The sequence below is a fragment of the Numida meleagris genome, chromosome 4, assembly GCF_002078875.1.
Source record: "Numida meleagris isolate 19003 breed g44 Domestic line chromosome 4, NumMel1.0, whole genome shotgun sequence".
NCBI classification, from domain to species: domain Eukaryota; kingdom Metazoa; phylum Chordata; class Aves; order Galliformes; family Numididae; genus Numida; species Numida meleagris.
In genome coordinates, this window is record NC_034412.1 from 74,818,347 (window position 1) to 74,844,500 (window position 26,154).

The 26,154-nt window shown below is 42.4% G+C and overlaps 2 protein-coding genes across 18 annotated transcripts in view; one reads left to right on the top strand and one right to left on the bottom strand.

The window, feature by feature from the left end:
* The window catches only part of LOC110399162 (amyloid beta A4 precursor protein-binding family B member 2-like), a 115,664-nt gene that overhangs the window by 6,119 nt on the left and 83,391 nt on the right, over positions 1–26,154 (top strand). For 10 of the 17 annotated variants that reach the window (XM_021397421.1, XM_021397405.1, XM_021397419.1 and 7 more), the window contains exons 1-2: positions 6,901–7,031; positions 21,532–21,673. The exons of 1 other annotated variant lie outside the window; for it this stretch is intronic. The gene's annotated coding sequence lies outside the window, so the exon portion shown is untranslated. Of the gene's footprint in view, positions 1–6,900; positions 7,032–7,199; positions 7,389–21,531; positions 21,674–26,154 lie in introns of those variants that run through there. 6 more of the 17 variants (XM_021397410.1, XM_021397414.1, XM_021397408.1 and 3 more) reach the window with 5 other exon arrangements.
* Positions 3,003–8,062, bottom strand: LOC110398123 (wiskott-Aldrich syndrome protein homolog 1-like). The gene is made up of 3 exons (XM_021395505.1): positions 7,963–8,062; positions 6,656–7,371; positions 3,003–5,696 (listed from the first exon to the last, which is right to left on the bottom strand). Exons 1-3 carry the CDS (start codon positions 8,060–8,062, stop codon positions 5,574–5,576), a joined length of 939 nt encoding a protein of 312 aa, XP_021251180.1. The 3' UTR covers positions 3,003–5,573.

A 26,154-nucleotide genomic window follows, 5' to 3' on the forward strand; every position in this document is an offset into this window, starting at 1 on the left:
GAAGAGCAAATGAAGAAATTGACATGCTTGCTGTTTGATGAAGTTAGAGGTAGGGCTCTGCCAAAAGGAAATAACAGAAGCAAGTGTGTCTGCTGCAATGCTGCTTGCTTGACAACAGAGGAACCCATAGGCAAGACCTCTCTTGTGAATGAGTTTTGCTGTGAAATATTGTCACACTTCCAGTTGAGCAGCACAAACCATCTTGTACTGTGTCCAGGAGATCAGATTTTTTGGGGGTAGAAGGGTATGGAGGGAAAAGGGGCTAGTGATGGGATTAACCAAGTTACAAAAGGCTGTCCTTCATTGTATCTTTTTATACAAACATATATATTTATACAAATATTTACATTTAGCAGAATGTTAAAGTAGCTGACAATGGAATTCAGTGAACAACAAAGCCATATAATGCCATGATAAAAAAGCTGCTCAGCTTAACTTGGTCATATAATGCTGAAAGATGCCTGCTTTGTTCCAGACATCTGGCATGGTGCTGTACTCTTGCTGTATCTTAGGAGTAGTCTTCTGGTGAAAAATTCCCCTCCAATTTTCATGTATATATTTACCCAAACCAAATGAATCCAAATAAATTGTGAAACAAGGTGTGCTCAGCTCAACGTTCTCCTGAAAGAGCTATTTTGATAACAACTTAGGCAGTACAAGCTACCCTAAAGTTCTATGCAACAACTAGGACATGTGTACCACAATGAGGATTTTCTCCCTAACTTATATGTGCACACTCTTGAGGAGCGTGGGGATTTTGTTTTTAATTAGAGAAGCACCCTGAAATGAAGCTTCAGCTGTAGACCATTTATGAGAAGTTCAAAAGTGTTTCTTCTGTTAGAACCTGAACAGGGATGTTGGCACAGAGCTGCTGCCAGTGCAGTAGGTGAAGATGAGCGCCAGATGTCCCTGGATTGCCCCAGGACCTGCCTGTGCAACTCATCATTTCCTTAAGTGGATGGCCTATGCAGGACTGAATGAAAAAGTCATTTTCTGCATTTAAGCCAGTCCTCTTCATCACTCCTAAGGCCTATGCATTTCTTAGAGTTTCTAGCCACATAAATATATATATTCAGTGTGCAGCTCTGGGGGGCTGGTGCCTTGGGAATGACTCAGTAGCACAGCTCTGGCATTTTCTCAGTGTGACTGCAGCAGATGCAAAGCCTCACAGCCCTAGATCTGTGCTGTTGTTGCTTCTCCACTCTATAGCAGTATGTAGAAGCATTAAACAGAACCAACTCCTGTGTTAATTCCAAATTAAGAGCAGCTATTCACTTGTACTTATTGAGAGAAGGCTTTGATTTCAAAACGTGTAAGAACAAGTGACTTTGCCCCACATTAATAACCGCTTTCCAGAAGTACATCTGGCAGAACCCAGCCCTTCGATTCAGCTTTAATTCTGTCACAAAGTGTTTTACATATGGTGACCACCCAGTGAATGGTAATGAAAAGCAGTTGTGCTGTACTTGGTGCATTTACTGGATGAGGGAAACAGCAGCTCTGGAGCTCAACTGCTCTGACTCTCCAGTGCATGCCACTGTAGGAAGGTTATTAGCCTTGGCTCATCTCCAAGCAATATATTAAATACACAGCGAAACAAGCCCAATTGCCCCTTCTGGGCTTGCCTTTGCCCTGAGATGCTTGCAGAGCAGCACTCTGCAGTGCCATCTGTGCATCTCTAAGGCTGGTTGCAGAGTCCCGCAGAGCATGAGCGGAGGGGAGCAAAGGGAGGCTTTTCCTCCTCTCTGCTCCAGGAATTTTTCCATATTCTTCAAGGAGAAGAGCAGAGAAATATTTAGACAGTGTTCATCACTGATGGAGAAAGATCAGTTTAACAAGCACTGTTTTGAAATGTTTAACCAGACCACATGCAGTTATGAAGAACATCATCACGTGACCTTCAAGCCTCACCTGTTTTAGTGGAGATGTTTAGTTTGTGAATGTGCATGCCAAAATAAATTTATGTCTCTGTGGACAAATAGATGCTGAGAAGAACTACATATGGATCAAAACCACAATGGAACTGCATCACATTCTGGAGCTATAAATATAAATGCAAAATATAGTGCTTTTTCCAGTGCATATTTATACACATAGGGCAAAATTCTCATTGAGTGCATTTGCAGTCTGGGCTCTTCTGTCTGTATTTAGACCATTAAACACTGGACTTTTGTCTCTCTTGTTTCAGAGACAAAGCTCTGCTGTTAGTAAGCTTAGCATTCCAACTTTGTCTTAGCTTTCTGTATCATTTATTTCATATTTGTTAGTGAATACAAATGTGTATATATGCACACATATAAATGAGTAAGACAGTCATTCTGGCCTGAGAACTGGGTTTCCTGATGGCCTAAGTGGTTGCTGTACTGCTGCACACCTCAAATGCACCTTGGGAGCCAGAGCCAGCAGTGCAGTACTTCCATGGAAAGCTCCATGGTACTAAATCACAGGGACTGAAACCCAGCAGCTGCTGGTGATGCAGAAGTGTTTGCCTAAAAATTATAAGTGAAGATAGAACAAGGGGAAATGATTTGAAGCTCAAAGAGGGTAGATTTAGGTTAGATTTAAGGAAAAAATCTTTTATAGTGAGGGTGGTGAGGCACTGGAACAGATTGCCTAGCAAAGTGTTTGATTCCCTGTCCCTGGATACTTTCAAGGCAAGGCTGGATAAGGCCCCAGGCAGCCTGATCTAGCTGTGGTGTCCCTGTTAACTGCAGGGGAGTTAGACTAGATGGCCTTCAGAGGTCCCTTCCAATTCTAAGGATTCTATGATTCTATGGTTTATTTTGTGCTCATTGAATAACCACCTTCTCAAAATATGGAAAAACTAGCCTCAAAAGCACGTGGAATCCCCAAATCTCTATTTCATATTCCTACTTTTCAGATGTAGAAAAATATCAGAGATGAAATGTTTAGTGGCCATCAAAAAGCAGAAGTCTTTTTCCCACATTCACTTTAAGCATCCAAGGCAAAACAAACAAACAAACAATAAAAAAACAGCTCAATTTTAGCTTTTCAAGTAGGAGCTACTATCTTTATTTGACTACCTATAGTTTCTCTCTTAAGACTTCTGTGTATTTTTAGTGTGCCAGAGCCACATAAAACTGTAAATGGAGCTTGCTAAAAAGTCAGGTTTGAAAGAACCTACTGTCTTCTATCCCAGTGCCTAAGCAGCTGCTGTAGGATATAGAAACTCTGCATTTTTTTTTACAGTTTTTCCTTGCTTGGCTGCTCTAGCTGGAAAAAAAGTCCAAAATGGATAGTTTTCCTGCAGTGATCACTTGATGTGTTGAAAGGCTTCTAGTTCTTCATTTCAAACATTTGGGAGAGAAGTCATCCTTCTTGCCTTTCTCCAGAACTTACCTGGAATTATTAAAAAAAAAAAAAAGGAGCTGCCCCAGCCTTCTGTGGGGTGGGCCACCTTTCCTCCACCCCACCCTCAGGAAATCTCAGAATACTGCTGTATAACAGACAGGGAAAGGATGGGTCGGAGAATTACATCTAGTCAAAATGTCTAAAAGATCATTTACATCTTAGTTTACAACTGCTCCTGGATGCAAGACTTTGCATGCTTGAAGAGCTAGAAAGAAACTTGAAAATTATCATTCTTCTGTGCCTGACATATCAAGATAACACAAATTGCTGGTCTGCAAATTGCCTTGGACTGAATTTGCACAGCATTCATTAAGACAGTGATACTGTGTCTGAGAAAGTTAATGCAGTGGATGAGAGAGGGGCCTGCTAGTATTGCAGGAGGCCTTGGATTATTTCCCGGCTTTATTTCACTATTGAAGTAATCTTACGTGAACTTCTGATGTCTGGCTGTCCTTGCTTCTCTGTAAGTGACATGAGGAAGAACCCTATATGGAGAGAACTTTCTCCATGGCAGAACTAATCCTTCACTGTATGCTTGCCCAAGGAGCAGTCACCATGAAGAATCACAGCATGACTGAGGTTGGCAGGAACCTCTGGAGGTCATTTGGTCCAACCCCGCAGCTCAAGCAGCGACACCCAGAGTAGGGTGCGCAGGCCCATGTCCAGGTGGCTTTGAGATCAGCAAGGAGGAGACCCCACAGCCTCTCTGGGCAACCTGAGCCAGTTCTCCTATACTAATGGCACAAGAACTCCAAAGAACAAGAAAAATACATCATTTCAGTCAAACAGCATGCCTGGGGAACTGAACTCTCTGTCCTCTCTAAAAAAAAGTGCATGTTCAAACCTGCAATGAAAAGAACGTAATGCGAGTGCAGTGCTTGAATCTTCTAGCTGCATGTGTGTGGTGTTGTTCATTATTTGTGGAAAATCATTTGATTTCATATTTTAAGAGGGAGACTTGATGTAACTATGAGCCATGTGAAAATGTTAAAGAATCAGTTCCAAATAAAATCACTGACCTACTGTAACACAATTTTCCTCATCAATTTCCATGTTAGGCTTGGGTTTAGGAATAATATATTCAGCAAAAGGTTATTTGATGGTGTAGGTTCTAAACTGCAGTTGAGCCGCTAGATGGTAGTCTTGTTTATTCCGTGTTCACCTTTTTTCTACTCTCATCTGCAGGGAGAAAAGGCCGGATCACCATATACTTTAACTATCTCCCTACAAGGAATAACCCTTAAGTAAAAAGCTGGTATATAAAAGAAGATGGGAAGAAACTATTAGCTTCTCCTGAGAGAGTGCTTAGAGGCACAGTCAGTCTCAACGTAGGTCTGTAAACCTGAGCTGTACAGAGGAAGGGCAGTGGCAGACTGCTATTTGCCCGTGGAAACTCATATGGCCAGTCAGTCCTTGTTGCAAAGTCAGATGGACTTAGACCAAAATAAATTTGCAGTCACAGATCAAACACAGAAACAGCAAGATGATGATGAAATTATTTCGTTATGAACTGATAATATAGAAAGGCCTCTTTCTGTTATGTTTACAAATGTTGTTTCACTAGGTGGTTGGCATAGGTGCAGAAGTAATTACTGCTCTGTATCAATTCCTTAATTAATTCCCACAACTACAGGCACATTCCACTGAACTTGGAAAGTTAACACATCAGCTTGCTGTAAAAGAAGAGATCTATACTTGAGGAGACTGGCTGAGCCTATGCAGGCAGCATATCCACCTGGAGTTTCTGACAGTCTGAGTGTATTGAGCGGCTGTCCATTTAGGGGGCATACAAAATTTGTTATTTAGTTTCCTCAATGCTCCACTTTTATGACTCTGCTTACTACATTGCAAACCAAAGTGCATTACATGGACCATGTAACTAACTGTTAATCATGACTTTAACCACGTAACAAAAACCACAGTGCAGTGCTTTTACACTTCTCATCAAAGGAACATGAATATATGAGTATCTTGCCTGGCCACTGCTGCAGGAGAACATATTAACAGGGTATTCAATAATAATCTTGGGCAACTCAGTAGTTGTCTTGCATCTCTTCGACAGAGGAAGTGCAAATTCCAAGGAGAGTTCTGCTCCAGTATGCCTTCGAATTCTCTTTGCATAAAAGGTTTCCCTCCTGCTGGATGATGTGCTCTGTTGAAGAGGAAAGCACCCTGATTTGCAGCCACTGGAATCTGATGAGTCACCTTTGGGTGTCTCGGGACGTCATCAGTCCTTCCTGAATTGAGCATGGTGATACATTTCTATTGCAGATATTTAGAACTATTTGGAAGGTTTTCTTTGGATAGCCACCATAGTTAAGGATCTGAAAGAATGAATTAAAACGTGAGTCTTACCATATAGAACTATTGCTCTTTTTATGCAAGTCTAGACTAAATCATGTCCTCATTTGATACAAATGTCAGTACTGCCATCAACAAGAAGAATACATGTAGGAGTAATTATTAAATTCTAAGTAATTATTGAAGTCTAATTTCCAAGCGCTTTGCTCTGAACCATTGCACCTTTATCTAATTGCTTCTTTTTCTTTTTCACCACTGTAGTGCTTATAATTGCATTTTTCCCCCTGTTCTTTAGGCTGACAGATGTCAGTATGGTCTTCTAAAAACATGAGTATTTCTAATTAAAGATACTATATTCCTATTCATCTTAACGGTCCCTTTAATTGTACTTAGATCCTCAAAGTTCTGCAAGGAGCATAGTTATAAACTCATGAAAATACTGGGAAAGAAAGTTCTGGGATGCATGGGAAGAATCATCATCCCTTCTAGATAAATAGATTCACCATTAGAAACGCTGCCATAAATTCTGAAGCAGACTTGGGCACTCTAATAGGATCACTGAATGTGTTTTCATTTAAGAGAAAATCAGACCAGCCATTTAGTTATTGTAATGGTCCTCTTTGACCTCTTAGTGGGTGTTTGGTTACTGTGATAACATCACTGTATTGTAATACGGACTGTTTTGCATCTGCTGTTCCGCAGTCTTCATGAGATAATCAGAAGGTGTAGGAGTGAAAGATCTGCTCATGGTTACATGCTTTTCACTCAAATATTATTCCACGTTAAAATTTTTGCTTCAGCGCTGAGCAGTTTCTTCCCCTGTAACCTCAAAACCTCGACAGAACAGACAAACCCCCAAATATTTGCTAAGCTTTTAAACAAGAGTTTCCCAGAAGTGCACTCGTTTAAGCCTCACTACTAGCCACCCGCAAGGTCGCTGTGAATCTTACTGCTGCATCTCAAGATGCGCCCAGGGACTCACAGCCCTATCCTGTTGTACTGCAAGCGTGCTAGCGCAGGGAGCTTCAGGACTGGCCCTCTTGGCCATCTCCGTGCTCGGAACAGACCCCGTACATCCTCCGAGGCCGGGAGCACCCCGAGGAGGAGCCCCGCAGGTGGGAGCCTCGAGCACCCAACATGGCGCCGCCGCCCCCACCCCGGGCGCCTCTGGCGGCGGCTCCGCCTGCCCGGGCCCCTGCGGCCCGAGGAGCTGGGCGGCGGCCAGGGAGGAGGGAGAGGAGGGGCGGCGGCGGCCGGCGGCCGGAATCGTTTCCTGGGTAAGGCTGGGAAGCGTTTCCGGCAGGCTGGCTGCATCCCGCTGCGGGCTTCGGGCGCCCCGAGAGCGGAGCGGTGTGCAGGTGCGTTCTCCCCGCGGCAGGGCCGGGAGAGCCGGGCAGCGCAGCGCGCCCCGCGGGGTCGGCGGGGCTCTGGGTAGGCGGCCGCCTGCGGTGCAGCCGCTCCGCTCCGCCCGGCGCAGCCCCACAAAGGGAGGGCCCGGCCGGCGGGCGCTGCTCGAGCTCTGCTGCCCGTGCGGGGCCGCATCCCTGCCCGCAGGCTGTGTGCTGCAGCCCGCGGCTGTCTGCTGGCGGGGCGAGGGCGGAGCGGGAGCTGCTGCTGTTCCTGCTGCTGGCAGCCCGGGCGGCAGCGCGGTGCCGGCGTTCCCTCCTGCAGAGCCCGGGAGCTGCCGTGGATCTCGCTCTGTTGAGTGTGGGGAGGTAAAACAGCATGCAAAGCGGGCAAAGTGCCTGCAGAAGTAGCTTATGTAGTTGTTGTTATTATTTATTGAATGTTAGACTGCGCTTTTTGCAAGTTCGGCTCCGGTTAAATAGTACTTGAGGTTCACATGCGGGGTTGTAAATGGGAGTATGTAAAGAAACAATCCTCAGAATTAAATGTGGACCTGATGTAATTCCCTCTGAACTTCTTAGCTTGGTTCTCTTGACAGTGGTGAAGCTGCTTCCATTGCAGCTCGAGAGAGAATTCTGGCAGATGAAATAAAATGGAAAGTGGCATGATTTGTATTTGTACTTGCTTGCTTTGCCTGCTTGTTCACTACGCTTTAGATTCTTGGCCGGTCTGCTGCTCATTAGGGAGAATGACTGTGATTCTGCGCTTTAAATGCAAAATAAATGAAAACCAGGCTGCATTTGCAGTGTAGGTTTGCAGTAGGCTTTGTGCATTGTGCATGCTGCTGGTAGTTGTTCAGGGTAATGTTGTCTGCAGCAAGTTGTGTGGGATACCAGTACCTGCAGCAAGTTACAGTGCCTCGTGGGAGATCCTCTGTGTTACCCCAGAGCAGAGATATAGGCTGCTGACTGCAGGCTTGCTGTGTCCTCTGGCTTGCTGATGTGTGTCTCCAGTTCGTTCTAGATCTGACATATGGCACCATTCTGCCATCTCATGCTCTAGCATTTTCGGAAAGCCCAGATGAGTTGATTGTCGTGTTGCTAAAACTATTTTCTGCCAGCCTTAATTAAGTTTAGTTGAAATGTGTGCAGATGTTTTGGTACTTAGAGGAAGAGACATCCTCCTATGATGACCTTGTGACAAAATCTTGGCTGAGTAATTTCCTTGCGTAGAACAGCCACATTAAGTGTGTGGGTATTTTGCTTCTTCCTTTGCAGTGATTAATGTCTTATGGAGTATTTCTGGGTTCTGTTCTTGTTTTTCTGCTGTTTAAGAGAAATGAGGGTTTGGAGAGGACTCTTTAGGAGGAACACAGGGATGCATACTGTGGAAACCTAGGTTACTTCTTTTTTTTTTTTTTTTTTTTTTTTTTCAATTTTTGCAAATATGTCAGGAATCAGTGACCCAAAATGTTCATTTTTAGTGGATCCTGGGTGGATTCTGCTGTCCCCTCTTATCAGGAGGGCAGTGCCTTCCTTAGGAAATGCAGGTGCAGATACTGCTGCAGCACTGGAGCTGCAGGGAGTTGTGATATTTGGGAGCTAGTTAGGAGGGATGTGAGTACTAGGGATTGTCTGCTGTAAGGATTTCTTAACATAGGCTTGGCAAAGACTGAAAAGAATCCTGGTAGCTAGTAGGTGATTGTGAATAATCAGTGGATGACATCTCTGCTAGATAAAAGATCCATACTATTCAGAAGCTCTAAGTTAAGATGTGCAATTACACTTGCAATCCATGCTGAAAACACACTGTACAGTAGTGTATATGTACTGCATCGTATATACATCTCCTGTGGGTAAGGATGGGATTTTGCCTTTGTCTGCCCTATTGTGAGTGGAACTTAGCTACTGGGAGCAGCAATAGCAGGAGGAGACATGCTGGGTGTGTTAGCTCCTCTCTGGCCACACTGGTGCCATCCTGCTGCTGTGGGCAAGTGAACATAGTGGTGAAGGACTGGTGGGGTGGGTGAGAGCTCCTGGGGCATGCTGGGTGCTCTAGGTGGAACAGGTGCAGAGAGGGACTGGGGAAAAGCAGCAGCAGTGTTACCAGAGGAGGTGAGAAAAGCCAGGCCCTTCTAGCCTGGCAAATGAGGCCTGAGAGAGGGGATATGGTTCCAATCTGCAAATACAGCAGGGATATAAACACTAGAAGAGGAGAGAAGCTATTTAAACTAAAGAACAATGTTGGCATGAGAACAAATGGATGTAAACTGGCATGAATAAACCTCAGCAGGAATTTAGACAGTTTCTTCCCTAAATGGAGTGAGGTTCTGGAACGACCTTCAAATGGGAGGAATGGGAGCAGGACCCCAACTGCCTCTTAAAGATATATCGAGGAAGTTTGTCATGTGCTTGGCTGTGGTATTAAGAGAGAGACTTGGTGACTCAGGAAACCTTTTCTGTACGCCTGCGCTAACTGGATATAGATTTTCTGTGCCAATGTTTCTTATTTTAAAAATCTGACATTCAGAAATGACATTAAAATAAAATGCCTGCTTTACGGATTGTATCACTGCTTAGAAAGCATTGCAGTGTGCCTTGTGGCTGCTTTCTGAAATATTTTTGCAAGTTTAGGCTTTTTTTTCCTCCAAAATGCTGTGTTGACTTACAGCAGTATCTAATCACGTCAAAACTTTTTTTTTTACATCAAAACTGTGCAAAAAGAGACTCTTCTTTAGTCTATGTGTGAGCTGTTTGAGCTTATCCTTTAGGTTAAAAAATAAACATTTTTATTAATTGAAGTAATTCACAGATTCTCAAAAACAGAAGTTGAAAGGGGCAGCCGATCCAGATGGTGTGAACTGAGAGCAGTGCTCTAAACTATGCTGTGGCTGGTGGACTGGGATGAATGAAATGTGAAGTAACTTTGAAGATGGGTCTAGTGTATGTATTGTGCATGGGATTTGTTTCGTTTGCTGTTTTGCAGAACAGCTGAGAGTTATCTTGAGTGGTGATTACAACAGTTCCACTTGTTCAGAAGCCTGTAGACCATTCTAAAAATATTGTTTGTGCAACACAAAATACAACCAGCTGCACTAGGTCCTATGACTCTCAGAAGTACATGACAACTTCTAGAAGACGTAACAAATATAAAAATGGAAGAGCAGCTGCAGTGGACCTAACCAAGGGTTTGCCCAGCACAGTGGCCACACAGGATGCGGTGCTGCCACAGGACGCCCAGCTGGTCTTGCTTCTGAGCAGCACCTCTGAGATGCCTCCGAGTGCTTCTGCACGCTCTCCTTCCCTTCCTGTCTGCTCTGACAGAAAGTGGCCTTCTGCCATTGCAGAGAAGAGCTCTTGCAGGCTGACTTATAGTTTTGGCTAATTTGTGGTCCACTGAAATCAAACATGAGAAAATTCATTGAGGAAGAGTGAAGATGAGTGCATTTTTGATGTGCTCCTCTGACTCACATCCCTTTTGTGAGAAGCAGGAAACACTGGGACACGTACATCTAGTGTATAAAGGTATGGTTCTTCTCCATGCTCCTCCAAACCCTCTTCCTGAGTGTAAGGGTGTTTTTTGCTGTATAACCTTCCTGTCTGCCACCCCACCAAAAGCAGAGATCTTGCCAACCTCTTGCTGACCATCTGAGCTGCTCCATGGGCTGATGGGCTCCATACCTCATGGGCAGCACTCCAGTACCGCTGGGCTGTTACCCTGTCCTTGTCTTGATATGGATCTGAGCAGAGCATTGCTGTCCTCAGAGCTTTAAGAAGCAGGGGTTACCATTGGGAATGCTCTATGTGGTGTCCTGCTTTAGTTGACTTTTTTTTTTTTTTAAATATGTTCTCCTGCATGGAAAAATAGGAACAGGGTGACCTTATGCAGAACCTTCTCTATATGTGTTTTCTGAAGCTCTGGTTGTTCTCAGCTTGGGATTGCTGGAGCTGGGTATGCCCTCTGCCTTTCTCAGAATGTCTGGTGGTTTTCTGTCCCAAATACTTATCTGATCTGTCTGCAGCTCCCTGGGACCTTGCTGCGGGCACTGTGGCCTTTGGTCAGGAGTGCTTTGTGTCTGTAGGCCTGCTTGTGGTTGTGTGAGGTTTCCCTCATTCTCTTTGTTCTTATCTGGGCTCCTTCATTTGGCAACTCTTAGTTTTCAACATGTAGGTGAGCTTTGGGGTTATGTAGAGGCATAACCATGCATTGTTTTCTTAATGATTTGTAACATTTTATTAGCTTTATGGATTGCTGCCGAGGCAGTTTCCTGGATATGTGAATTTGTAGATGTTGTGCTGGTGTGTGATAATTTTGGAGTCCATTAGTTGCATAAAGTCATGGTTGTGCCTTTCTCTTGTACATCTTCTGCCACTTGTGGTGTTTATTTGTTAGTTCACAACTTGATCTCACAGGATTGTCTGGAATTCCTCACGTCCTCTCTCCTTGCTACCCAAATAGCTGTTCCATCAGCAGCCTTCCTCATCCCACTGCTCAGTTTCCTTCCTGGTCTCACATGAGTGTCACAGAGTTCAGGTCTGAGCATAGATGGCTGCTGAATTTCGCTGGTGACTCCTGGTCACTGCAGGAAGAGACTGGGTACCCTTATCTTTATTCTGTTTCCATTTTTCAGCCTCTTATCTGTCCACAGGACCTTTCCCCTTACCTCTCTCCGCTTAGTTCCCTTAAGAAAGCCCTCACCTTTTGGGGAAAGGAGTTTGAATTCCTTTTGGAAACCCAAGAAGGTTGAAACAAATGGCTACGCTCTGTCCGTGTTTGGCACCTTTGAAAAACTTTGAAAGTTCCAGGCCTCGCACATCTGCAGGCCACTGCTGGGCTGCATGAACAAAAAAATCAGGCCCAGTTCAGCTGAAGATCTAAGGTGAACCTCTAAGTTCTGTCTCCTACAGTCACATGGGTTTTCTTTTTTTAAACTGAAATGTGCTGAGCTTCTGTCTCCCCTGAAAATGTGTCATTTGTTTGAGAAGTGTTCAGATTTTTCTTTTCTGCTGAAGAAACGCTGCATCTTGTATAATGCTGATTAGTGCCTTTTAAAGCGGACTGCATAACAGTTAGCATGATTAAAAAGATGCAGATTTCTGTTTCTATCAGTAGTCTGTGTGCTGCAGTTGATAGAAATCTAACGTGAGGCTGAGATGAATGGAGTAAGATGTGGTTTACATTCATGAAGAAATACTCAAGAGTAAACTGTTACCTTCAGTTATAGTACAGTAAGAGTAATGCTGTGTGACGGAAAGGTTTGCTACAAAATGTGCAGGTTTTTGCTTCTGATAACAATGCAGGATAGCCAATGCCTGTAAATTTGGTTTATTTCGCCTTATGAATAGTGCTGCTGCTGCTAAAGTACTCCTCAGCAAACTTCTGTTGGGCTTCTTCTTGACAGCTTAATCTTTTGGACTTCACAATTTAAAAACCTCTGCTGAAATCTCAGTGGTGTCCCTCTGTAACTATGCCAAAATAGAGTTGTAACCTTCTGATTTAGTCGTCTAGCTCTTACTGTTTGCCTGTCTTTTTCATTTTTTTTTTCCTTTAGAAATCTTTCTGTCTTTCCTTTGTCTTCCTTGCTGGGTTGTGTTGCGCCCCAGGTAATGTATCCCGTCAGACAAGCATCAGCTCTGCCTGCCCTTGGGAAAACCCTTGTTTTGGAAGCATCAGGCATGCTTGGCTATTATATGCTTTTAAGCAGTTCTGCAGTGTTTAGTTTCTTTGTTGAAGGGTGTGGAGTTTTTTGTTGTTTTTTTTTCCCTCTTCCTTTTAATGCAAGTGCAGTTTAATTTTCAGAGGCAGCAAAAGGAACATTTCTAAACTTCTGCAGATATCCAGCGTAGAACACTTGTTTAAAAAACACCCCCAGGCTTGATATAGGCAGTAAAACATGGTTTGTGCAGGACTATATTAGTCAGAACTAATTTTTCTTGTGTTCGTTAGTTGGCTATGGGGAAAGGTTTCCTGGTGTAACTATTGTGTGTAAAGGACAGATTCCAAAGGGAGAGAAACTGACAGGCACAAAATGTTCTTTATTTTTATGAATCAACTTGTTTGAACAGAATAAACCACCATAAATGTTTCCTGTTTTTTTTGTTGTTGTCTGTTTGTAGAAACATATAGCTTCTTTGTAGCATTTTCAGGGTAGAATGCGCTCCAGTCACTGAATTACAGTAACTTGATGTGCCTAATATTGGCACGAATTAGTTCAGCCTTTATTGGAAACCTCTTAAGTATAATTTCTCAAATGGGATGGAGGGAGGTGCTGCAGGGTGCTTACTGGCCAGCTGCCTAATTCAGAAAAGTAGGAGCTTGACATTAAGCCATCCTATGTTTTTAATACAAAATTTCATTATAAGGAACTGGAAGTAGTAGCTTGGCTAAATATGACAACTAATTCATTGCTACAGTGTTTACATTTGCCTTGTTAATTCTATTTGCAAAGAGGATCATTGTCAGGAAAGGATGTTTCTCAGCGAGATATGAAATTGTGTGGCTGTGGAAGATGAAAGGAAATTACAAAGCAGAGGAATAAGGAGGAGGTGTTCTCTCATAACGAGAGTTCAACGCTATCCTGATTAAATCAAGATTTAAACACAGCATAATGGAAAGATGGTTTAATTAGGTTATGAAGATATATACACGTAAGGCATGATGTACAAACTTATGGAAAGATTTGTCTAAAAGTAACTGCAGTAGGAAACCTAGCTGATTGTGGCATGCATAGTACTCACAAAACCTTAAGCACTCTGTAAACGTGTAGCCTCACAAAGTATCCTGTGTGCCCTGGATGTAGTTTCTCTGGCACCCATATGGGTGTAGAGCCATACTCTTGCAAGAGGAACGAGGTCTTCTGGTTGGTCTGCCTTCCCCATTCACTGCCAGGGAGCACCAACAAAGCTCCTGCAAGCCCTGTGGTTTCCAGTGGAGCTGGGAGCATGTATTGGGTGTTAGTCCCCTGATCTTCCCAGAATGCCAAGTCAGCTCCAGGTTTTTGCAGAAGGCAGAGCTGGTAGGCACTTTGATGTTAACGTGAAACTGAATCAAAATTTGAAGTGTGTTCACGGGCAGCTGCTGGGGTGGTGTGAGATGGCAGTGGGAGATCTCTTCTTTGTTAGGTGGATCATTTCCAAAAGTCGTGCTGGCTATCCTGTGGGCTGTGCCTGAAGACCTCTGCCATGGAGGATGGTGCACATGGTTTTGTTACAAGGAATTCTTGTCGGATGCATTGCTAGGCTGATCCTGGTCGACAGAAAGAAGCACAGGGGTAAAAGATTTTCATGTCTCTGTTAAAGTGTGTTAGGATAGAATTCAATTCTGGTAACTCTTTTTTTAGAATGCTGTAAAATAATTCAAAGAAAAGTTATATAAATGTCTCTTGCTGTTTTCTCTAAAGTCTCAATGGCCATTGGTGCTCTCCTTCCCATCGCTGGGATGGGAGTGGGGTAGATCCCAGTGGCTGCAGGATGGAAGCCTCTTTGCCTGCCTGTTGGAGATGCTGAGGATTTGAAAACATGTGCAGAGGTTTATTACTTCACAAGATAACAATGTGCAGAGGGTGTGTGCTTGTACAAGACACAAATCCCACCAAGATTTTCTGTTCATCCAGGCTAACAAAATGAAATCATGCTCTTCATTACTTATCATTAAATTCCTATTAAGCTGTGAAACTTGAGAAGAAATTGAAACATTATGAAACAAACTTTGCCCCTCAGGAAATTAAATTTTATTTTGATATTAGTTTTTCCCAAAGGTATAGGTACGAAGATCAGCTTAAAAAAATATAATAGAAATGGCATTTATACCGATGGGTAAAGAAGGGAAACGTGAAGATTATGTCACTTAAATCTGAAGGGTGGTGAGAACTGTGTTCCTGGAAAATAAGTCATATTTTTAAAGTCCAATGAGAACCTGCTTGCATAGTTTCATTTTTTTTGTTTTTCTTTGTTTTGCGTTTTCACCATGCTTCTGGAAAACAGTGAAACAATGTGAAACCGTCAGCATAGGGAGGGGTTTTGCTAACTCTCCTGGATGTGGTAAGCTTTGTGTGTTCTGCCAAATAAGATATTTTATGAGGAATTTGAAGTCTGTTAGCTTAAAAGGCCATCAGATGTAAGAAAAATATTTGAAGAGACACATGTATATGAAAACAGAAGCGTTAAAAAGCAAAATAGCTTCAAATATTCAATCTTTGTTCCTCAGAAATATTTGAGATTGGATTTAATGTTATATAAGTTTGTGGGCTGATAAGATGACTACCCAAGGAGATTAAAATAACATGGTGACAAGACAGTATTTGCTTTAAACATGTGCTGTTACTTAAACATGTGCAAGAACTGCTAGCAAACAATGCTTGGCTGTATCAATGTGTTCTAACCTTATTTTTATAATCTTTACATGCTGTTACATCAGTGTTTATCTAACTGCATTTTTTGCCAATTCTTGTTATTTCTCAACTTCATTTTCAGTAAATACTTCTATGTATTTCCCTTTGACACAAGCATAGATTAAAAAAAAAAAAACTAAGCTTAATGATCACTATGTTCTATATGCCAAAACAATATACAAGAAGCAGACTGAGGAAGGTGTATGGGCATTTAGAGGCCAGTAGGTCTCTCTTGAAGACCTAACAGATATATCGTAATGTGATAACAGTGGGTGTGGATCATCAGGGCAGTCACATAAGTGGTCCTGGGAGATGGATATGTGTAGCCTGGCAGTGTGTTGACAGTCTTGCAGCAAAATATAAGCATTATGGAAAGATGTTCCATGGCAGAACCACAGAGTCACAGAATGGCTTAGGTTGGAGGAGACCTTAAAGATATCTAGTTCCAACTCCCTGCCATGGGCAGAGTTGCCACCCACTAGATCATTCTGCCCAGGACCACATCCAACCTGGCCTGGGTGTTCCTATTTTGGGGAAAGTGATCAAGGGGGAAGAACTGTTAGGCTCCTAAGGACATGAGAGCGCTGCAGGAAACTTGGAGCCAAGGCAGACCAGGAGTGATGGGAACCTCATTGCATCAGTGACACTTTGTACCTCAGGTGGGAGTCATGTTTTAGCTGTTTCCTGGCCTGTGTTGAAGGTCACCAACACTGCCACATCCTGGCTGTGAAACACAAGCATGGCTTGTGGTTCTTCCAGTGGCTGTGTTCTGGGTTGGACAGCCAGCAGGTAGCCACAGATGCAGTGGCGTCATGTGAACTTCTTTATTGTTTTCTATAGAGAAAGTTCTTCCTAATGCTCACTCAAGTTTTTGTGAATGTGTTAAGTAAAGTGGTTATTTTCCTAAATTTAAAGCTTGGATTCTCCTTCCTTGAGTTCTTGTGGCTAAATCTGTGCCACTTTGAAGATCCGTTTGAAGACCGATAACTCAAGGAAAAGATTCACTTTGAGGGATTTGGCCTGCTCCTCTGCTTCTGCTGTGTGCTTCTGAACAATCTGGAAGTGTAAATACGCGCCTGGAAAAAATAACAGTGGAGCTGGTTGACAGGATTCCAGCTCACATTAGGACTTAAATTAAGAAACATGAGCTTATGCTATAAATCTGAGGTTTGGGCTTGTAACCCCTTAATTTTTGACCTGATAAATCCTGTCACTCCCAGCAAGCTGTTAAGGTTCATCTCAGTAAGTGCCAAGGATGCTTTAAATCCATGGATTATTTAAGTTCTGCCCGTGCCAAGGTTTAAAATAAGACTACTAATACATGGAACACGCCGGCAGTAAAACCAGGAGTGGATAGTGTGGGATCAGCTCAGGGGCCGTAGTGAAACTGGGCTTTCCCAGCTTTGGGGTTGTTCTTTGAAATGACATTACAAGAAAATGTTTTTGGTGAGGGTAAACACTATGGTGGGATAAGAAGCTTCCTCGCGGGAGGATGTGTGGAAATTGTAGAACATCCAGGAAAAAGGATTAAGCTGAACTTATCTTTGTCTTTTTTAAAATCTAATCTAAGGATAGTGGATAGTGATGCATGTACCCTATGACTCCAAAATGAAGGTACTGATGCTCCCAAACTCTGGCTTGGGAAGGGTGCTTGCCAGTGAGCTCAGGTGGAGGCAGCAGCCAGCATATAAATAGATGAATTTTAATTACGCAAAGGGGTTGGATAATGAAATGGGCTGCAAGGCTCAGGAATGAAGTAAGCCGAACTTCTGCACACAGAACTAGTCACTAGCTTTGAGATAAAACTGCACCGTGGAGCAGTGGGAAGGCATGCTCTGTACCAAGTAGATTATAAGCCCCCCTAAAAATGTTTTGTGAGTATGTATATATATATATATATTTAAAACTATCCTTACTTGTTCTAAGGCCTGGATTTATCCTGAAAGATTCTAAAAGTATCTACATTTGCGAATAAAGGTGAAATGTTTTTCAGAAATGGAAATTTGGGTCTAGGAATTTCAGGCTACGCTCCTTTGCATTTTCCTGGCAATTCCTAATGTACAGATGTCTGTAACTTTTATCTACTACTTCTAATTCAGAAGTATAAGATAACTCAAATGCTTTCACGGCACACACAGCAGGAAGTTTTAGAAAGTCTTGAGAGAAGCAGTATAAAGCTAGTAAAAGAGGCACAGCTGGATGATAAAAATGAAAGCAAAACCCAACATTTTCCAACAAGTTGTCGTCTGGATGTGGCAGGCTTGGGGATGAGCAGCGTTTCTGCCTTTCTCAAAGCCTTTTCATGAAAGAATCCTTTTTTCAAGCAGAGCAGTTCATGCATTAAAGCTTGGCTCCTCTAGAGAAGCTTTCTATAATATGATACAGAAAGTATTTGCATACTGTATGGAAATTGGTGGTAAAATTACCTGTGCTTTTGGAATGAATGTTTTCATAGTTGTGAGTTGTAAGTGAATCAAAGGCACCACGTTATCATTTAAGTTCAATAAAATGCTTAAACTTAAAGCAAAACAGTTGCTTTAAGGAACTCCATCAGGGGAGAACCTCTCGGTTTTGCAAGGTGAGAGCAATGCAGCTGGAGCGGGTTGGTGCCACGGGGTGGCCACAAGAGATTAAAGGGGATGAACCATTGTCCTGAAATAACAGCACAGGTCAGATCCCCTCTGACGGGGAAACAAAACCCAATGCCACTATTGGGAAGCCTCATTCTGTGTTGTTAAGGGACACAGGGGTAGCTTCAGAAGTTGAATTGTTGTTGCTTTCTTGCCTCTGTGCAGGAGCAGTCTTAAAAGACCTCTGTGTTATTGTGTGTTTCATGGTATTACAACTTGCGTTGAAAACCTTTTTTTTTTTTTTTCCCTTACAAAGATAAGGAGCAAAGTGTTCACAGTGTTAACGTGGAGTTAACATCTTTAATTAAATACTTTAAATATAAAGCAAAGAAATGGCTTGCCAACAGGAATTTCTAGGTTTTCCTGCTGTCACATAGGTTTTTCATATTAATTTCACTTTTGATAGCTGTTCTCCCAAACTAGTTACTCTTTTTATGCTATTTCAGAGTTGACTCCCCTCCTGTTTGTAGGCTGCCTTTTGGTACTGGAAGGCCTAAGTTATGAAAAATGTGGATTTAATTTATTTTTTTTCTTTTTTGGGGGGAAAACACAAACTGAATTTCAGTTTCTTAGCAAACTACTATGATTTGGGATTATTGAATGAGAAGATCTAGAAGAAGCTTGTGTTTGCTTGGGTGACTTTGACATGTTGGCCGTTCTCCGCTTGTACATCAGCCTTGTCTGTAGTGGAAAAGTTTTGTAGATTTTCAGTGTTCCATGGTTGGTTGTTGTGTGGGTTTTTTTTGTGTTTGTTTGTTTAACCTAGAAACAATTTTTAAACTTCTGCCTTGCACTTTGAAGTGCTGAGTTTTCATTCTTTGCTATTTCTTGATTTTGTTTCTAATAGAACACGTACTTGTGCAGAAGTGATTTATTTCCCTAAATGGCATCAGCTATGGTGTGTTGGAGGCATGACACTGTGTAAGGTTTTAAAACCTTATGCTGAAGGAAAGAGTAATTAAAAGTACAAGGAACAAATCGCAACATAAGTTTATCCATAGGTAGGCTATGCCAGAGTAAGTGACTTTTTTAACCCTGAAATATGAATTAGGATAGATGCGTTGAGTTTATTGGGTCTTTATTCAAACCCTTATTATGGCACGAGGTGGAAAGAGCAGTGTAAAAAATGTTTTTCTTCTGTAAAGCAAGGGGCTTACTGCAGTTGTTAGTGATGCCTTCTGTGTTACTTCTGAGGTAACATGGAGTCTGAGTAAGATACTGCTTGCTGTGAGGAGCGCTGCAGCCATGGTTTACCTATGGTCACTTATGGTCTCTTGTAGCCGTGACTTAACCGTGGCACTGAGCATGCTCAATTCTGTGAAGGATGCTGTTTCCAACATCCTCAGACCTATAGGTCCTAGCGGTTTGGAATGTTGCTGTTAAGTTACCACAGGGATTTTGATGGTCCGGGAAAATGGTTTTATGTGCCAAAAAAGATATCATTTATTTTACTTATCAAGGTGTAATTCTTCTGGGGCTGTTTAGTCTGGGGAAGAGGAAGCTGAGGGGAGACCTCATTGCTCTCTTCAAATACCTGAAAGGTGATTGCAGTGAGAGCAGGGCTGCTCTCTTCTCACTGGTGACAGAACAAGGGGAAATGGCCTCAAGTTGCACCAGAGGAGGTTTAGGTTGGATATCAGGAAAAACTTCTTTACAGAAAGGGTTGTTAAGCACTGGAACAGGCTCCCCAGGGAGGTGGTTGAGTCAGTATCCCTGAATGTGTTTAAAAACCTTTTGGATGTGGTGCCTGGGGACATGATTTAGTGGTGGGTTGTTAGGGTAGTATGGTTAGGTTGCAGTTGGACTTGATGATCTTGAAGGTCCTTTCCAATCTGAGTGATTTCTATGATTCTGCCTTTTTTGCATTTTAAACAGTGTCTTAATGCCTGTAGGACTTTGATTTGTGGCCATCTTCTTCTCCCACTGATGCTGATGGGATAGATGGGCTGAACTACTTCCCTCTGATGCACGCAAGGCCTGGCTCATGTTTCAAAAGCATGTCACTTTGTTTATGTGAATGTGTGTCCTTTTCCCACCTCTACTACAGGATTTATGGACTGTGCTGTCTTTCCCCCCAAAGGGGCTGTTGTACACTGTCAAGGGGGATCTGTGTTCGGACTCGTGTCTCACAGCTGTGCACTGACTGTGGCATGTGTGATGCAGCACAGCTGTCAGAATGGAGACGTTCAGTGCTGAAAGCAGGAGCACGGCTGTGAAAGGTTACCGATAGCTTTGTGTTCAGTTAAATGCAGGCAAGGGAGCTGTGGCACAAAGCGAGGCACTGGCATGGCTGCCATTTGGCCCTGTGCTCACCTTTGGTTTTGAGTTGGACCATAACCATCTCCCTTCCAGCTCCATTTGCGGACTGTGCTCTCTGCCAAGAAGAGCCTAAGCCTGCAGTGTATGTGAGGCTTTTCTTCCCAGACGTACCTCTTGGCGGTGGTCAGAATATCTCTCTTGCGTGGGTGACCTTCAGTAGCACTGCTTGTGTCCTGGTGTGACCAGAAATGCAGGAAAAGATTAATGAAGGCATTCCAGCTGCACAGCTTTTCCCCTCCAAGTTCAAATGGATAGGAAAGTTTAGGCTGGCTGATGCTCTAAATTTTACTTTTTTTTTTTTTTTTTAATTTTTGTAAGACAAGTAATTTGGGGTTGCTGTTAAATGCCCTTTGTTTCTGTTTTTGAAAAAGTCTGCTTATATCAAACTACCTGACTTGTGTAAGTATTCTTAATGTTGTTTGGGGAAAGTTTTATGTTTAGAAAAACACTTAATGTTAAAAATGTTTCACAATATTGTTGAAAACCAATATTTAATGAGCAATGAGAAGACTTATGTTGCTGAGACACTCACATTGCCTGTTACAAGGCATCCAAACAAAAGGATGCGGACGTGTGGATCTGTGCTGCAAAGGTGCCAGTCTACGCTCTATGCATAACTGTGTTGTCCTTAACCACAAAAGGATCTGCTTGAATTCACAGTGCAGAGGAATCTAAGGCATGTTCTAATGTCTCGTTTATGTAAGGATTCCTGCATATATTAAATATTTGGTAACTGTACTGATGTGTTTGGGGGAAAAGGTGGAGGGAGGTGGCTTGAGTACTGCTGTGCAGTTGACAGTAAAATAGATATGCATCTGTCTTTCCTTACTGAGCTGTAGCAGGAGTGGAGACGTAGGCGTCCCCAGGCATCGTTTTCTATAGCCCCTGGGGAGATTTCTTCAATGTAAATGCTTGCTGCAAGCGTGTGGTTGCTCATGTAGCAACAAATATGTCAGTGGGTGCATCACTGGAGATGGTGGAACGTCCAGGAGCAGGGACAAGTGGAATTCATCTGTCTGATTCTTCAGTTCAGCTCTTAACGTAGACCTTATAAAGTGAAGGAAGACTTTGTAAATGACCTGGAATCACTGCCAGAAAAAGTTGAATAGAAGACAGCTATGTAGCCCTTCTTGAAGTAGCTTACATGTTTAATTGTTGTTTTTTCCCCATCAGCAATTGCTTTGGTCAGCGAGGAAGGTGAAATCCAGCAGCTTGTTGGCCACTCAAGCAGCTGCACTGGTCTGGAGGCCTGCTCCTGGCACTCTGCGCTGAACTGGGGCTCTTCATGTTGAAATGAAGAGATTTACATGAAAACGTAAGTTTCAAGGCAGTTTGGAATAAAGAGACTTTTTTTTTCTTTTATGTATCTGATTCCCTCAAATATGCGCAGTTAGAAGTTTGATCAACATTGTGATACATCAGCATGCTTAAATGAGATCCAAAAAATGTTTCTGGCTAAGGACAACTGCTTTTCATTAGTTTTCTGTTCAACTCTTGAAAAACATTAATATTGAGATACTCTGTTTCAGAGTATCTCAAGTTCCACAGTTTACTCTCCTTAATGCAGAGGTTCAGTTTTCATGGTTTTTTTTATGCCTTCAAAACTACATGCTTAGTTGCAAATTAACTTACACTAAGACAGGTCAAAACAAGGGTAAACAATTTGAAAGGAAGTTTTTAGGTTAATAAGTGAAGATTTGGGGACTAGCAGTAATCATGGTCATCTCATCTGCAAGGATACAAGCAAGGTGCTGCTGTTCTTCCAAGACCTTCCAAGAGTTGGTTGTTGAATCAAAAAAAAAAAAAAAAAAGGGAACCTTGGAAACTTTTGAAGACCGCGTTCAGGCTAAATGTAGTATGTAGCTTTATAGATTCATGCTCTTTTTCAAGAGCTTTAAGCCCACAACAGTAAGAACAAGCAGGAAGAATGTGAGGAGAAGTCAAATGAAGAATAATGTGCATCATGCTAGAGCAGAGCAGAACATGATGAAGGTGGCAACTCTTGTCAGCCATTTCTGCCTTTTGAGCCAAATTTGTCAGGGATGATGGCATGGCACCCAGAGACTGCCGGAGAGGGTGACACTGGAAAGTGTTTTAACATAAGAGCAAACTAATGAGCTATATTTCTAAACATATGTATGGTAAATACAAATACAATAGTTACAGATGGTGATAAACTTTTACAAAATCAGTGTGTGGCACGCTTGATGATAGAAGAAGGGCCTCTTTCTGCTGAGTGCTGCTAACTGAGGACATGTATATTGAATAATTAAAATAGTGTGGGGGAGGGGTTGCTTGCGTTACTTTTGTACTGCGCAGTGTTGGGGTGGCTGCAGTTTATCTCTGTCGAATGTGGAGATGGTGATAGCCTTCTTGACTCAAACAGAAGTTTTATAAATGAGAATTTCAGAAACGCTTTCTCAACTGTTAGGATAAAAGTTACGCTGTGGTTAATGTAAATTGCTGCTGAAGGAATAATGAAGAGAAGAAAAATGGAACATAAGACGCTCTTTTAACTTAGCTGTGGTTTCTGTGATAAAGGCCCATAAATCCCTTCACATGAAACAAACCACAGTTTAGGAATTCTTTTAAATATTTTTAGCCTGTTTTAATTATATATTCCTATTTAAAGATACTTTAAATTCTGAAAGGAAGTTTTCTTCACTCTTCCCAATGCTCTGTGAAGTCCTCTGAGGGAAAAGGAAGGGAGTGTTCAGAAAACTATTTCTGACTTTAAATGGCTTCTGAAATGCTGAGTGGATAAAACCTTGAATTTGTGTTTTGGGAGTAGGCGTTTGCAGGGCAGGAATGGTTTTATTTAGAAGTGGCTGGTCCGTTCAGGGCTGTGGAAATGTGCATGGGTCGGGGGTGCCCATCAGGCTCCGGCATCGGTCCCTGGCCTCGCTCTGTGCCAGTGGTGGGATTGGAAGGGTGCTGTTGCCTACCTTGGGACTGACTGCTCAGCCACAACCCATCCCCAGAGCTCCCTTCTCACCCGGAGTGCTGTCAAGCCGAACAAATTCCAGTGTTAGTGGAGCTTGTAATCAATTAGGCACAAGGTGAAAAGGATAAGAAAGAAATACAAAAGGCGATAACTGAGTGTGAAACATCAGCAGGAATTCATTAAGGGCCATGTGATTGATGGCTGCCCAGCATCTTTCTTTGTGTCTGAGCAAGCTGTGCCAAAGCCATCCATAGCATATGCTGCACACCACAAATTGATTTTTATCCCCACATCTATTTGCATATCCAAGGATGTTCTCTGCTTCTGTAATAACCCAACCTGTATCATTGCTCTCACCCATGTAGAGGTTTGTTTCACTCTTGTGCCCCAAGAATTTCTTGTCTAAAAATTCAGACTAAACTTGCTTTATTCAGGTCTTTTAACTTCATCGTTAGTTGGTTTACATCAGCAATTTCATGCAGCTGTCTGAGGAGTTGTGAACACCTCTCACAGTTTGTACTCAGCATGCTTTTTTCTTTCTTTTTTTTTTCCAAATTTTTAAAGAAGGCAAATGTGAAGTGCATGAATCACACTCCAGAAATGCATCTCTAGTGCCTGCTGTGGCTCAGTGTGATAGGGGAAACAGAATTCTGGAGGGGAAATCTGTCATTATGGCAGCAGAAATAATTTCTCATTGAGACTTGCTATTCACATGCTGCTTTTATGCTTCCTATTTCAGTCTCTAAAAGAGTCTCTGTATTATATGGTGAACTAAATGGCTTTTTAATAAGCTCGTAACTACTGTCTCCCAAACTCTGTAATTTAGACACTTAAGTGAATAATAGAACATGATGTATAATAGCATGTTGCCTTCAGTTTTCCATACTCTAATAGAGGGCAATGATGCACAAATGAATAGTTAATTAGGTCTTAATTTTCAGTTCTTTGCAGTCCACTTTGTACAGATATCTTTATTTGTATTGCAGTGGAGTTGAATCACTGGAATAATCTGAGCAGTTAGACTATCCAATTATGATTGCAGTGAGGTTAGTAGAACTCCTTCTCTAGACTTTGGTTTTGTTTTGATTAAGGCATACAGGTGCAGCAGGGAAAAGCCCTCTGTTTTTAACTTATCCTTCAAATTGGTTTAGTATACGAAGGTACACCTAATAATTCTCTGCTGTTAACAATCTCTGATGGAAACCGGCCTCCGCGACATGGCTTGTGTCTGAATGGGAGTGTTGGTTCCTGGCGTCTGCCCAAGACAGTTGTGTAAGGTCACCCTGTTGTAACGGAGCAATCAAATTGCATTTGCTTCTGGACAGGACTAACCTGGCACCTCAGTGGAGTGGGATCTGCCAGATCTTGGGTCTTTATGGTGGGTGGGATTTCATGTTCTCATTTTTAGTGCTTTTCTTCATTCTTCTGGTTTTTTTTCTTTTTTCCCTCTCCCACGATGCTTCTGCAGTGAAATGTTGAATAGATGTCAGATAACTCTTTTCCCATTGATGTCCCATTTGGTTTCTTATTGCCCTGCTTCTTGCAGGCATAGCCTTTCATTATAGCTGAAGTGTGGATTTTCTACTTGGACTGTATATAGTGCTTTCATATCCTCATTTTGCAAGTGCCTGCTCTTTGTTTTTCATTCTGTACAAGTCCACTGGCACCTGTGTCCTGAGGACAAGCCTAGGGTTGTTCTGAAAGAGTTGAAATTGAGCTGAAAGGATTACTGTTTTCATCAGCAGTCTGCCCATCTTAGATTTATGTGACAAGCAACTCCATTTTATGTTTGAGTACAGATGATCAATTCTCAAAAAATAGCTTTTTTCCACACAAACTGTTCCTGTCAAATCTTTATTTTGCTCCAATCTTGTAAGTTTTAAGTGGCCTCTGATAGACCTGAGAAACACTTAGATCTGGACAAGCCATCTTTTTCTACAAGCTGTTGTCTGAAGTGTTCTTAGGGAGCAAAATCTAATGCATCCCAGAGGTGAATGTGGAGAGGAGTGGCAAGCAGTGGAGTTGATGAGCTTTGAGAGGAAACAGTGGAGGATTTTCAGTTGCATCTTCTTCACTGATGACACTTATGTCTTCCAAACAGGCAGACCTGTTGAGTGCTGGTAATTTACCGTTGTGTAGGGACAAGTAGGAAAGAAGGAAGGAAATTACAAGGTATTTTATATATGCACAGTTTTATTGGTGTCATTGCACTTCTCTAGTATTTGTACTGAAATAATTGCTGATGAATTATTTATTGATTGATATGGTATCCCTCCCTATGGATTGTCTTCACAGTTTGGTGAATAATTGAGGTTTTTTTCTAAGTGTATGGAGTTGATTTCATCATGTTTAAGTGCTTAATCTCAATGGAATCAGTATCAGGAGAGAGAGAGAGAACCTGACCATCATCTTCCTGTTGGTAAAGAGGTGATGTTTGGGTCTTAGTAGTGGAAAAAATATGGGCAAGCCCACGCTTTTCCCAGGCAGATGTCTCAAACCAAAGGGGCTTTTAAAAGGAGATCCGGTGAAGAAGATGGGATGCTAATGACCTGGAAGAAGTTACCCACTGGAAAAGAGAACAGCCTGGAAAACACCGGAAAAGCAGTGACTTGGACAACAGTACTGGTTCTCACCTAGGTTAGAGGGGCAGATGTTTGGACCTCCCTACTATGAACATTAATACTATATAAGGAAAAGTAAGAATTTTCTTTAATAATTCCTTTGAGTAAAAAAATGAATGTTTTAAGGAAGCTGCTGCTGAGCCTTGCTTTAGTCAGCTGCTGTCATGGGCTCCTAGAAAGGAGACTTCTGTGGGTCCAGGTTCCAGGTGGCTCTGTGTCCGACAGATATCA

Coding starts and splice junctions, on each gene's coding strand:
- LOC110398123 (XM_021395505.1), bottom strand. CDS start 8,062: ATGGTGCCATATGTCAGATCTAGAACGAACTGGAGACACACATCAGCA. Junction 7,372..7,962: donor GCCTATATCTCTGCTCTGGG/GTAACACAGAGG, acceptor CACACTCAACAG/AGCGAGATCCACGGCAGCTC. Junction 5,697..6,655: donor CAGTACAACAGGATAGGGCT/GTGAGTCCCTGG, acceptor TCATTCTTTCAG/ATCCTTAACTATGGTGGCTA.